At 42.8% G+C, this 13920-nt stretch overlaps 1 protein-coding gene across 3 annotated transcripts in view; it reads left to right on the plus strand.

Moving 5' to 3' along the window:
- Positions 1 to 13920, plus strand: part of LOC131258545 (protein phosphatase 1 regulatory subunit 12B-like) — an 89628-nt gene that overhangs the window by 55623 nt on the left and 20085 nt on the right. For all 3 annotated transcript variants that reach the window (XM_058259881.1, XM_058259883.1, XM_058259882.1), the window contains exons 3-4: positions 6832 to 7000; positions 13444 to 13890. In XM_058259881.1, coding sequence (XP_058115864.1) covers positions 6832 to 7000; positions 13444 to 13890 — 616 coding nt within the window. The remainder of the gene's footprint in view (positions 1 to 6831; positions 7001 to 13443; positions 13891 to 13920) is intronic.

Genomic DNA, 13920 nt, shown 5'->3' on the forward strand with positions numbered 1-13920 from the left:
ATACCGGTTTGGGTGGAGTGGAGTTAAGTGCATGTTTTTTTTCTTGCAGTGGCCCCTTGGTGGTGCATATGTTTACTCCACACACACACAAGGAAGATTCATCCGGATATGATGGTCTGTCGGAGATGTAGACAACCGACCCATACGCTAGCATTTTGCACGATTGGATTGCTTCATTCAGTTTTCTTGCATCCCTATTCACTTTTTTGTTCATTTCAGCGTTGTTCAAAAAGAAGCTGCTCGTCAAAATCATCATCTCCCCAGGGTAGTTAAAAAGAAAATGTAGTGTGTTTGTACGACTGCACTCTTGTCTGCAAGATGACGCAATAAGAATGTTAAATATCATTATCTTCTTTTTGCGCACTCCATCTCCCAGCTGACGATAAAAGATGATAGTCAGCATTGGTGGTGGGGTTCCGTCGGAAACTCTTAATCAACGCAGAAAGCATCTCTCACAATGGGCGAAATCAGCTCACGCGTTTGCCGACAGCTGGCTAACAAGAATTTTATTGGCATTCGTTTCGAGAAGAAAGTACCAAGGGAGATAAAACATGCAGAACATCATCAACATCCATAAACCCGGACAGCTTTACAGTGCTCTTCGTTAGAAGTGCAGTTTTCAGTTTCGTGGCCCTTAGCTCGGGGCTATAGGAAAAGTAATTTATTCGAAAGACAATCTGGGATCGTCTGTGAAGTCTAGTCAGAAGCGATGCACCCGGGTGAAGGGCGCTGAAAGGCATCTGAAAATTGATGTTATGTTGCACTAAACATGTCATCAGAAAAGCTATCAAAACTAAGTTTTTTACTCTTTATCAAATGACCTGCGAAAGCATTTCGTATGGACTTTGCAGCTCAGTTTTGTAGGTCTTCAATGAGACTTTGTTTTCGCTGAAACTGTAGTTGGAAAAGCTTTCACCTAATTTCTACACTCCGTAGGTCAATATGTTTTGGCTTCGTTACGCTTGTAAAACATCCATAACATCATTTCGATTGCAAAAAGTATTCGACTGTCTCACGTGCCGAAAGTATTTGCTTCATTTTGACTTCACTCGTGCTCGATTCTGACTAGCCTTTCGTTATCCTTTCGCTCACACCTAATTGGTTTAGACCCAAACAAATTTAATCAAAAACTTATGTCTCCTAATTCAATTGGCAATTTGTAAAGCTGCCAGATTTAAGCCCATTTTGTTTATCCTGTACCCTTATCTCAGAGGTTGGCAAACTGCTTCCAAATTTCATCAAAAAGAATGTTTGTTTTTAGAATTTTGAATCCACATTTCAAATGCGTCTGGTTTAGTTTATGCAAATAAGGTGAATCGTGGTAGGGAAATTATCATTACAGAAATTAGAGATTTGTCATCTTTCAAATGAGAATTGAAGAAGTCTTTTCTTTTAGTAAACGTTTACTATTACTGATGGTTGCTTTTCATATTTTCATATGATATTTATGTGAGTTGGGCGAAAAAGTAATCGAGTAGACATGGAAATAGAAATGGTAGGATATAAAAGGAGCAACGAGCAGTAGTAGAGCAGAGTTTTAGTCAGAGTTTGGAAGGAAAAGGTAATAAAGAATATAGAAGCTACACCTTTAAACCTTACATTTATTTTTGCTCAGCTGTTTTCCATAGTGTTTTAAAGTTGTCTATTTTTTTAAATTTTTTTACTTTTAACTGGAGCTATTGATAGAAGCAACAACAATCTGTATTAAAAAAAGCCAAGGTCTTGGGGAAACGTATTTTTCTATTAATGCACTCACACGAACTCCCCCAAAAATGTCTCGTTATCCTCGCGCCATCGTGCTTGACCATCTTGAAAAAAAACCAGGCGCCCCCGTTACGCTCCGATTCGTTTCATTTCGTTTCCGTTCCGTTTCATTTCGTGCAAATAGGAAAACTTCATGCAATCGTGTGCGCCATCGGGCCGACGTCAACCAAGTCGTTTGAAATGGCGACGTTTGGTGGTTTGTTGTTTTCGCTCGTGTTCGTTCATTTGTTTGTTTGTTTGGTTGCTTATTTGTTTTAAGCTTGTTCCTACCGGCCAACTACCATACGTCCACGTCTGTTGCTGTCTGCTTGTACCACAACGTCATCTCGTTTAACCTTCAACAGTTTCTCGATTCAAAGTTTTGGGAAAACCCATTTTCTACGCAATTGCCCGATGCGGTACGTGTCAATGTGCTTGGACACTATTGCAAACAGTATCCTAAAGGATGCGATGCAAATATTGATTATCCGCAGAAAATACTCTCTCCTTCTCCTTATTTCTCTCGGTAGCATGTTAGCACTGATTCGAACTTGCACCATTCAATGCATGTTTGCAGCTGGTGTGTTTGGTTAAACGTCAATTTTCCGAACGTGAAAACGCTTCCAAACGTTCACCGAACGCGTATGCGTGCAGGTTAGTGTAGGTGTATTTGGACGTGCATTTGTGTATGTTTCTGCACCCAACCCAGCGACTAAAGTTTATGATTGCAATTAGTGTTGCTTGGGTGCATCGGCAAATTTCGCTACGTTTGTAAAATGCCGCTCCGAATGCACGTCCCCATGGGGCGAAAATAGCATTCACAAATTTGACGAAATGCAAGAGTGAAACGGCAACACTGCAAAGGCCTGGGGGGCATCGATTGTTATTTCAAAACTCATTGTTCTGCCCCGTCTATGCATGGGTTGCAAAACTCGCCGACTCGTTCGAACCGTCGGATGTAAGGTTGGCTAAGCTGGATTTCGGAAAGGGGATGCAAATGTTGCATTAACATTCCTGTTGGAAGAGGAAACGAGACGAACGGTAGCGAGGCGGAGGGTAACCAGTGGACCGTTCGGCCACGAGGTGCTTAATTTATTCACTAAATTGATTATTAAATGTGCCAAATAGCAATGACGAAATGGGAAATTGCAAATCGTTCTCAAAGCAGGGATTAAAATTAACAAAATCCAATTTCGAAACGTTATCTAGGTAGAAACGTTCAATATTGAGGCTGAGTTTGCGCATCCAATAGAATTAAATACTTAGACCGAAGTGCTTAAAATGCAAATTGTATTTTACAAAATATCCAAAAGCTTTAAGATGTATCATTTTTATCTTTTGCTCTTACTTCCTTGTCATTAATGCATTATTTTTAATCTTTAAAGAATCACCGTTTAATCTTTAAAGAATTTAGAATATCCGCATACCTTTCAAGGCAAATTTAATAAATTGATTTTTAAATGTGCCAAAAATGTGTAAATAGGAATAGCAAAATGCGAAATTGTAAATCATTCTCGAAGTAGAAATTAAACGGAGAAAATCCAATTTCGAAACGTTATCTAGGTAAAAACGTTCAATATTGAGGCTGAGTTTACGCAACTAATAGTATTAAACATTTAGTCCGAAGTGCCTTAAAATGCACTTGTGCTTTAAGATATCCAACATAAAAAATGTTCATCTTTCGCTCTTACTTCCTTGTGCTTAATTTTATGTTTTACACATCACCGTTTAATCTTTAAAGAATTTAAAATATCCGCAAACCTTTCAAGGTAAATTTAAAGGTTATGGTTCTAATTAAAGTAGTCGCTGCAATTTGCTCCGAGCGAGTAGTATGTCACCATTATCATCATCATCATCATCTCGACTCGTGCGACCAAAAACTTCATTGAAATTCAATCAGCCCCCAGCGGAATGTCCACCTCGTGCACCGCGTTTCCGCGCTCGTTCACCGATGAATACAATCAGTCGATCGATAAAGTGACACACGGGCGTCCCTGCACTCTGGCCGGGTAAACGCTCTTGATGCACTTCGGTGCGAGATCGAACACTGGAACCTTGCCGCGTCCGTCCTCCCTTCTGGCGCGAGGAATGTCGCGGAAAATCCATCACCCAACAACGGCGTACAATAGGGCGCTGCACTTGCTCGTCGTCGATGAAACGTGTTAAATGAGGGATTCAGCCCGTCCATTAATACCTACCACTGGTTGGTGGTGTTGGTTGTGGTTGTGGTTGAGATTTGCGCCAGACTGGTTGACCACGCGGGGGGTGCACATGAGGCATGGTATAGGAATCAGAACGATGGTTTTGGCATTTCATAGATTTTCCATCACTCCCGGCATGTGGATGCATTCTTCCATCCATCCTAGAGATTCCGGTTGTGTTTTCCTGTCGTGTGAGCGAAGTGTGGAAAAATGAATATTCACGCAAATGGCTCGTTCATGGAGCACATCAATCCGACGGGCTGCATTTGATATGCAATCAATCATTCAATTGCATCGACGACAATGTTCGATGGGGCTGATGATGGCATAATGAAGCGAACTAGAAACTGGGAAGTGTAACATTTATCACCTTTTACCCCAGTTGTTCTCGTACACAACTGTGGTAAATTATGGAAGGTGTTGTTTTTGCCAATATTCTACGCCTCATTCAATTACACGAAATCAGTTTGTTAATTTAAAATCCGACTGAATGGTCACTCTTTTGTTTTGAAAAGCTAGAAAGAAAAATTCATGAACTAAACTTTTCCTTGATTATTTAACGCATTGACTACAAAAGCAAAATATCTTAATTTCTTCTCATTCTAAACTATTTTAGTAACTTCGTTGTTATTTGTGTTGTTTTCTTATTTCGTTATATTTTACTTTAATCCTTACATTTACTTTCAAATATGTTACCATCTACGGGCTTCCTCTTGGCACCCGATCGAAGTTTAATCCTGAATTTTAAAAACTCATAATCCTCCAATAACATCGAATCAATTATTCACACCAACTTTGCGGCCGTGTGCAGGTTTCTCCGACCGACCATTTTCCCACGGTATTTTTCATCGTGTCCTCTACTTGCTGTCTGCTTCTCACGCAATATTACACGGAAAGGGTCGCAAGGGTGTTTTCCATGCCCTATCATCCAATCGCATTGACATGCCAACCACCTCGATTCGATTGCATTTGTCGCCGCATTTTGCGGTTCTGCATAATTTAACGATTGTTCGATACATTACGTTGGTCCTCTTTGGTCACTTTGACATCGTTTGCGCGAAATTGTAGAACGTTTAAAGATGGATTTATAATCGATCGATTTTCTAGTGCTCGTAGTCTGCATACTCCTTGTATTTTTCTAACTTCCTTCTTGTTTGCTTTTTTTTGCAAGTAAATTATTTATTTTTTAAATTATAATCAGTTTATTTATTTATTTCATTTTAAGTGCTCGTAGTCGGCATACTCCTTGTATTTTTCTAACTTCCTTCTTGTTTGCTTTTTTTGCTAATAAATTATTTATTTTTAAATTATAATCAGTTCAAATCACTGTTTCCATACCATAGTAATAAAAAAAGCATACTTTTCTTTAGGTTTAAATGCTTAACAAATAATTTAGTCTACTTTATTGACCACTTTACCAGTTTCTCTTTCGTGTGTTGGCTACACGCATGCTTCCAAATACCGCACGCATTTTGCTGCCAACGAAATTCAAGTAAATTGTTCCGTTTTTTTCACACGAAAGTAATTTTTTGCACCGACCGATGATATTTCTGGTCAAACTCTCTCGTTTCACCGAACTAATTGAGCGCAGGAAAATTTAATGAATCACTGACAGCGCCATAATTTCATTTCATCATCACCTTTTTTTTATGTGGAAACATGTTTGCACGTGCCCGCATGAGTACGTGGAGAACGCAATGGGTACGATTAAATTAATAGCTGCAGTCATGTTTGCCGCGACACTAATAATTCACGCGTTTGGTGTTTACCTCATGATCACCTGAAATTACATTTGTTTTATTTTACTGTCATTAGGTAGACTCATTTTGTTTCATTTAAATAAAATAAATGTTATTTCTCCGGCCTGTTTTCATCGCTACTTTTCTTTATCATTTTTATTGAAAATTAGTTTTGCTTTTATGTTTAAAACAACTTTACAATGGAAAAAAGGGTTTCTTGTAAAAGGAAACTATTTTTGACCTTTCTGCGTCACAAACCAGGTCGCAAGCAACCCGTGTTCAGCTTTCTTCACTTCACTGCAAGCCATTCAATGCCATTCATGCCAACGGTGCAGAAGGAAGCAATGGCCACCCATTTCCAAATTCATTAATAAGAAACTACCTTTTCGAGGGCGGCTGCCGACACTATCGCGTGTTGGTTTTTCTTTTCTCCTTTTTCTCGCGATACTTTTCTGACCGAGACCAAAACGTGCCTCTCGCTGGCCATTGGTGTCGTATTGGTTTTTTGACCGCGCGCTACCGAAACCTTGGCCTCGTGCCAACGGAAAATGAGAGGTTATTTCGTTGAGTCCGTGTTGCTTCATTCGAATCGTCCGTAGTGCGGCTCACTTTGTCGATAGCCTCGAACTCCGATTATCTGTCCGTCAGAGTATGCCTGGAAAATGGGGGTTTTCCGTGCAACCGTCGGGCAAAACCGTGAGGGCAACGTTTGCATGACGTCGACCATCAAAATGACCGTTGGCCCACTGCCAAGGCTTCAAACGGTCAACGGTTGGTGTGTTTTGGTTGAGGTTGAACGTGCGATTAACCCCCAGGGTTTGTCCGTCAACTTTGAACGGCCCAAGCATTTTCTTCCTTACGTTTCGAGTGCTTCCTTTGTTTTGAGGACCGTTTTTCGCTTCGCAGGAAGTTCAGGTACGCGTGAAAGAATGTGTACTGCATCGGCCATGACTCACTAGCACGATGATTACCCCAAAAAAGGGTAATGATTAGAATCACTTTATTTTTAGCCCAAGCAATAGAAAACTTCCTCCTAGAAATATCCGCCATTTTTAGCCCCAAGCAAAGGTGGCAGTTACTTTAAAATTACCTACCGTCAGTTCATCAAAAGCTAAAAGAGTGTCCTTTCCCCGTTCCGTTACTTTCAGGCGCCGAGCACAGCAGCTGAAGATAGCCAAACAGAAGGAGAAAGAATGGCTGAAGGCACAGCGAAGCCGGGACCGGATGGGGACGCAAACGTCCTCCTACAAGCGACACATCACGTTCGAGGATAGCGTCGTCCTGCTGGAGGCCGCAGCGCGGAACGACATCGCGGAGGTATCGTATGGATCAGCGCATTTTTGGGGATAAAAAAAGGAATTGATGCACGATATGTGAAGGGGCGGGCTTAAAGTTCAAAATTTTCACAGACAAAGTTTTCGTGGATGGAATGCTGGAGCGATTACCCTCCCCCAAACTTTTCCAATTTGTGATTCATCTGCCTTACATTTTTCATGTTATTTTTCACATTATGTGGTGCTTGGAGCATCATTCCGGAGATGGTTTTTCATATTATTGCGGTATTTGAAAAGATGATAATTTATCGATCCGATAGCTTAAATTCCTATTACATCTCCTTGATGCTCTTCAACACTAAACATGCGAACCTTAAAGTGTCTAGGAAAATGCCATTAGTATGCTTTAAAGTTGGCGGTCATCCTTGCCACAGTTTTTGATTTCACGAGAGGCGTCAGTTTGGAAAGAAAAGTTTTCTGTGGTTCCGTGGATTGTTGAAACTTCAACTAAAGGAATTTCGCTAGGGAAAAAGATCATCGAAATAGTTTTCCGCAATTACCATCACTAAAGATGAGGGAATTTATCTAAAGGAATTTCTATGGGAGAAGATCAGCGAAATAGTTTTCAACAATCATCATCTCCAAAGATAAGGAAATTTATCTAGTGGAATTTTGCTATGGATTTTTTTTTATCTAAAGGAATTTCCCATGGAAAAAGATCATTGAAATAGTTTTCAACAATGATCGAATTTAGGGCGCTTCAAATATAAATTGGATTTTTTGTAAGATATTTGACTGCTGGAAATCTTTTAACTTAAACAATATCAATCCATGAGTTGAAAGCCTATAATTTTTTAAATTTATTTCACATTAGAATATTTGGTCTGAAATCATGCCCGAATTCTTTTTAGCGGTCTTTTTGACCGCTTTTTTGCAAATGTTATAACTTCATTTTTTTGTTATTTATCAAATCCGTATACGGTTACAAGTTTACTTGTTGACTTGATCTTTAGACGTTTGGATGTTTTTGGCCTTTTTATGCACCTCTTAATCTTTCCGGTAGCTCGATTAAAGTAAAAAAGCTGTGTATTATAAAGCAGATAGATTATGCCACCTTAAAAAACAATTTCATATTTCTGTATTAACATAAAATATTCATCCCTTCTCTATATATTATAATCGAAAGTTGCGTTGCGATCCCAATTTTCTCTTTTTGGATTCTGGTGTAAATATCTCTTAATACAAGATATTGGACCTATTCAGCCAATAATTTCTTTTAGCAAAAAAGCGAAGGAACGTATTCAAAAAATGTATGTGTCAATTTAGATAACTCAACAATGGATTAATACATGCCCGTTAAAGAAATGGCATAAATTTTAGATTGAGTATAAATTCAAATTGAAGTCAGCGAAAGATAACGACAAATCGTTTAGTTTTTTTCAGGGGATCAATCGCCAGTCCCCCCATAGCACAGTTTTTCGATCTACTGCTGTGCTTGTCAACTTCCAACCGTCGCCGTTCAGAGGCACTGTGTCCTTCCCAGTTCCGGCTACGGGCCATTCGGTGCACCGGAAATCGTTTCCCAGCCGTGGCACGTGATTTCCGCTGCAAGAAAGGCAGTAGAGCAGTCCGATGGAAATCGGAAGGACCTGCTGACCCCGAGAATTAGGTCACTGAATCACTTATTTCGCCCGCGTATATGTGTATGTGTTCGAACTAGTAGTTCCACACTTTTCGCTCCCGGTGCACTTCCGGTTGCTATTAGTCAGTGCAGTCAGCCCTGCTTTTCTGTGTGCGCGATTTTAAAGTTATGTCACAAGGGAGGGACACGTTGCAGAGTGCCTTTGCACATACGTGCCACCCGCGGTTGACAGTTGACCTAAACGGTGCCAAACCATAGGCAGAAGTGCAGCGAGTGAAACGTTTTCTAGGCTAGAAGGTGCACTAGAACCGCAGAATGATCTATCATTGGCGCACGAGACCCGCTTGGGCCCGCGGGACCTTCGTAGCATTCGTCACCATTGTCGGCGCCATGGTACGGCATTGTGGAAAATTGTCATTTCCTGGTCCTTGCCGAAAGGAGGGTTTGTTCCCCTTTTCCTGGAGGTGGACACCTTCCGGCCCAAAGCCTCCCCAACTCCGGCATGTGAGGCCGCGAAGTGGCGTTTGCTCGTGTCCGCTAGGTCCGCCGCCTCTAATGTGATGTAATCCAGTTGCATACCTTTCAGGCGCCCCAAACACAAGACGATGATATGGAGTACATTTTTCAAACTACCCGGCGACGATATGGCGTGTTTAGCGGCCCCCGGGCTGAGGATAATTAATGACAATCAGGGTACAATTGTTGTCACTTTACCTGGCCTGTGGCCACCCTTGCCCCTCCTGCTCCTCGCCGCCCCAACGGGGGAATTTATTATCATGAAAATGCTTCCCGCCGGAACGACAAACACTCTACCCCGAGGTTCGGTGGACTAGCGTGGGAAGCAGCATTGATTCAAAAATTATTTAAATGCCGACCGGGGCGAGTCCTTGAAGGCACGCGATGCGCAACGGAACGGAGGACAGTGTAACTGGCACATCTTGACCGATGGGGTCTCATTTAAATACCATTCTCAATGGTAATCCTCCAACAGACGCATTGTTTTGGTTCAGTTCGCCTGCTTACAGTGTGAATATTGCAAGACCAAATGGTGCCACTTCTCTTTCCGTGTGTTGTTTTACTTGCTAATGGTCTCTTGCTAATGGTTTTCTTTGTTTTTGCAGCCAGTGTGTTACACATTTCCTGGACCACGTTCCGCAAACTGCAATTCCTGTGCTAATTCCTTGCGGTGCGGATATCTCTGGTTGGTTTTGTGGGCAGTTCTGTTTTTACAACCAACCACCCAACCTTATATCACGCGTTTGGAGTATGTTTTGTTTACAGCAAACAAACACTGTGCGGGATTTACTACAAGAGATACTCGCTGGTCCACTCGGCCCTTCTCGGAAACGAGAGTTGTTGGTTTCGAATTTTATCACTCACAAACGTCGTCGTGATCATCATCATCTTTCTCACTTCGTGATGACATTTACTTGGTGTGTAACGATCTCTAAATATTGTCGGACGCTCGGTACTCGAGGTATCGCCAAGTAATGGCCGTTTGTAGGGTTTGTGGTTTTTTGAGCTAGTAAAATAATCCGTTAATGGATGGCTTAGCCTGGGGTGATTGCAAAGTGCTATGACTCACTGTATACTATCTAAAAAATGTAGGATTTTAAATGAAACAATCTCTACCCTCTTTGATTGTGCTTAAGAGTTTTTGGACATTTGAAATTCTCCCTTAATTGTACCGTCTCTCAATATTTCAATACATATAATCAATGCCATGTCCCTAAACCCTGCTTATTACAATTGATATGTCCTGCCATGATGCACTCCAGTAAAACACCTGGTCATCGGTAAATTTTCCAACCAACAGCACACACACACATACCAAATCCTATTTTATTATTTTCACACTTACGAGAAGGTCCCTGCCTATGATTAGGGTAGCAAGAAGAAGGCGCAAATACCAATTCACTCGATATTTATTCTTGCCCCTGACGGTTCGAGTCTTAACATCTGTCAGGCGAGAGTGGAATCTATTTTCCGGACACTTTTCCAATTTCCCACACTCCCACACTGGACAAGCCACAACAACTGCTTACTTTCTCGTACTCAGCCAACTCGAGAGGCTAAAACAAACGTACTGACCTATTCCAACTCGCCTTTCGACCGTGTGGTGCTGACAAGCTGTAACTCTAACTTTGTTGATGTCCTCCCTTCTCCCATCCTTCCCGCCAGCGGAGGGTTCATTCTTTAGCAACAGTTTATATTATTGGAATGTGACAGTTTCCATTACGACGCTTACAGCTGGTCCTGAACGAGTTTCCATAAGCGTTACTCTCGAAACGAATGTCCCATGGACGTTTGTCGTCAAAGTATAATAAAAAAAAAGGTTTGGGTTTTATTTTGCGTGGAAGTTAATTTATAAAGACATACATTTTCCTTTAAATATAGACTTATATTTAAAGTAAGGAGCTACATAATTTAAATGATTGAATTAACTTGCAAAACACGTAAAAAGTTGGAAGCTAAAGTAATTGTGAATCGAAGAGAAATGTCTCGCTCCGAATAAAATAAATGTAATCATGCCGTGTCACCCGGTCTCAACCGTTGTTTACTTATCGAAACAAATACAATTACAGAAAATCAAACTGTACACAACGCCCTTCGTCAACGCCATTAGGCATCATTTTCTCCTAAGTAATTCTGCTACTTCGCAACGCCTACTCATTGCAGCCGAGAAACGAAAGCGGAATACTAAACCACTTCATCCTTTGCTCTCCTTCGCATCTACCGGAAGATGCTGGAGTCTATTCACAAATGGAGACGTTGATGGAATCAATTCTATCACGAGTCGAGTTTCCGGCTTCATCCAACGTTGCGCCTTAGCTCGACGATGTTGTATGGGATGGACGTTAGGATGGAGGCAATCCGAGTTAGACAATCCTACCCCGATCGATAGGGATGTGTTCGATGGAAATCAATAAACCCCCCCGATATACAAAACACTTCCAAACCACTTCGGCAACCACACTGTACGTTCTTCGCCGCAGGGAAGTAAATCACAGGATTCAATCGTAGTCATAAAAAATCACCCTTGTGCAAGATGATCCACACAGCACTAACTTTTCCATATGCCTTCCCGCAGTGGGACTTCCGAGGACCTTCGCTTTGTGTTTGTTCCCATAGTCCCCAACCCTTGCGCGAGTATGGAACCTATGTCTAGCCTTTTTTTCTTGCTCTTCCACGATAGAAAATAAATTACTTTTGCTCCGCTTCATCAACTCCCGCTGGGATCAATTCAGCTCCGGGGTTTGGGGCAGTTGACACGCTCACCAGACAAACGAGCTGTGGACCTCTGTCAGGCTTCAGGTCAGCGCCGAGTCGATGTAGGTGCAGGTCAGGGATAGCACTTTGCAATTTTCCGGATGCCCTCCCGCGTTCAATGCCAGTCGAGAGTTCGACTCGTTCGTCCCGAGTCCTCCGGTCCGAACGATACCGTACTTAATCAGATAAGCTGAGGATGAGCGGGCGACGGCTATTAATTATCGCATTCGATGCGAATCTATCCCTGTTAACCAGCCCTAGGGGCCGGGGGACGTGCTGCTATAACGAGGTCAATGTAAACTATTTTGTATGTGGGCGCCTGAAGTTTATGTCCTTATTGCCCTTCTTTAGTCGACGATCATTATTCACGTTCCAATGGTCGAGTCCTTTATCTACCACGATAGATTAACCTACCTCATTAATAACTAAGTCAAACCTTACCATATCAGATTAGTTTCGTGAAACTCTTTAAAGCTTTAGCAAATATTTGCTAAACTACTGAAAACTTCGCGAATCCTTTACACCACTGGAAACGAAAACCCCCGTCGTTCGGTTGCGTGTAAATAATAAATTTCAATTTAGCGCAATTGACTCAGCGATAACTTGTTTCCCAACGGATGTCCTGCTGCTGAGTACCCCGTCCAGCGGTTCCCAGGACGGTGCGACACAAAACTTTTGCCACCACAAGTACACCCGGCGGATGGATAAACTTTACCCCGCCGGATCTACGGCGGATGAAGCTTTCATCATCTTCCCCGCCTCGGTCAAGAATAGAACTTCCGGTGCTGTCACCATCTTCTGGCTACCGGGGTCACTAAGTTGGTCCGAAGTCCTTCCCGAGGGTTACAACTGGGGATGTCTTGCGCAGAAATTGCTAGCAAACACCAGAGATGGCGACAAATAAACACACCATCTGGAACATCCCCGGCTCCGATGGGAGTTTCATCGCCATCCGGTAGCGTTTAGTTGCAATGTGTGATATAGTATATTACACCAGGGAAGACTTCTTTTGTTTGTCTTTCGCTCTTTTTTGTTTCGGTTTCCTTTCTGCGTGTACATCTTTCCACTTTTTTCTTGTGACTGTTTCGCGCTTTTCAAACTAAGCCAACATCGACATGTCCACACCGTTTGCCAATGGAATCATCCAACAACATGACCTTAGTGGAAATCCCGGAGCGACGACGTGCCCTTGGTCACTGAGTGCAGTGGCCAGGACTTAAGCTCCATCCAAGAGTGCCATTATGGTCTATGAACTAACGACTTGCAGTAAATGCCAACAAAGTATAATGGTGATGATGATGGTGATGATGATGATGCTGATGCTGTAACGCTGGAGCTAGGGCTACCACCCGCACTAGCCTAAGGGTACCATTGAAACTTGAGCACTCGCTGAGTGGTCATTATCGACGGTGGGAAATGATACTTGCATCCGGTTCCGTTCGGTACTCGGTGCTTGATTGCTTCCTATGTGCCGTAAGCGAGCAGGATTGTGTTGTATGACGCAGTTTGTTCGTGTTTCACTCGTTCGATTCTAACTATTAGCATTTTTTTTCTCTATTCGCGAATTTTCCCAGGTGGCCAAGCTGCTGCAGAAGGGCGTCACACCGGATGCGACAAATATGGACGGACTGACGGCACTGCACCAGTGCTGCATCGATGACAACGCGGAGATGCTGAACCTGCTGCTCGACTACGGTGCGAACGTGAACGCGCAGGACAGCGAACGATGGACGCCGCTACATGCGGCCGCCACCTGCGGACACCTGAATCTGGTCAAGATACTGATAGCGCGCGGTGCGAACCTGCTGGCGGTCAACGCGGACGGTAACATGCCGTACGATATCTGCGACGACGAGGAAGCGCTCGACTACATCGAGGCGGAAATGTCAAAGCGGGGCGTCACGCAGGAACTGATCGATGAGACGCGGGCCGCCACCGAAACGCAGATGCTGCACGACCTCCAGGACATTGCCTTGCAGGGGGGCGATCTGGAGATACCCGACCCGCAAGGTGCAACGCCGGTAAGCTTGGACGACGGAAACGCGGACGAT

This window comes from Anopheles coustani, chromosome 3, assembly GCF_943734705.1.
Source record: "Anopheles coustani chromosome 3, idAnoCousDA_361_x.2, whole genome shotgun sequence".
Classification (NCBI taxonomy): domain Eukaryota; kingdom Metazoa; phylum Arthropoda; class Insecta; order Diptera; family Culicidae; genus Anopheles; species Anopheles coustani.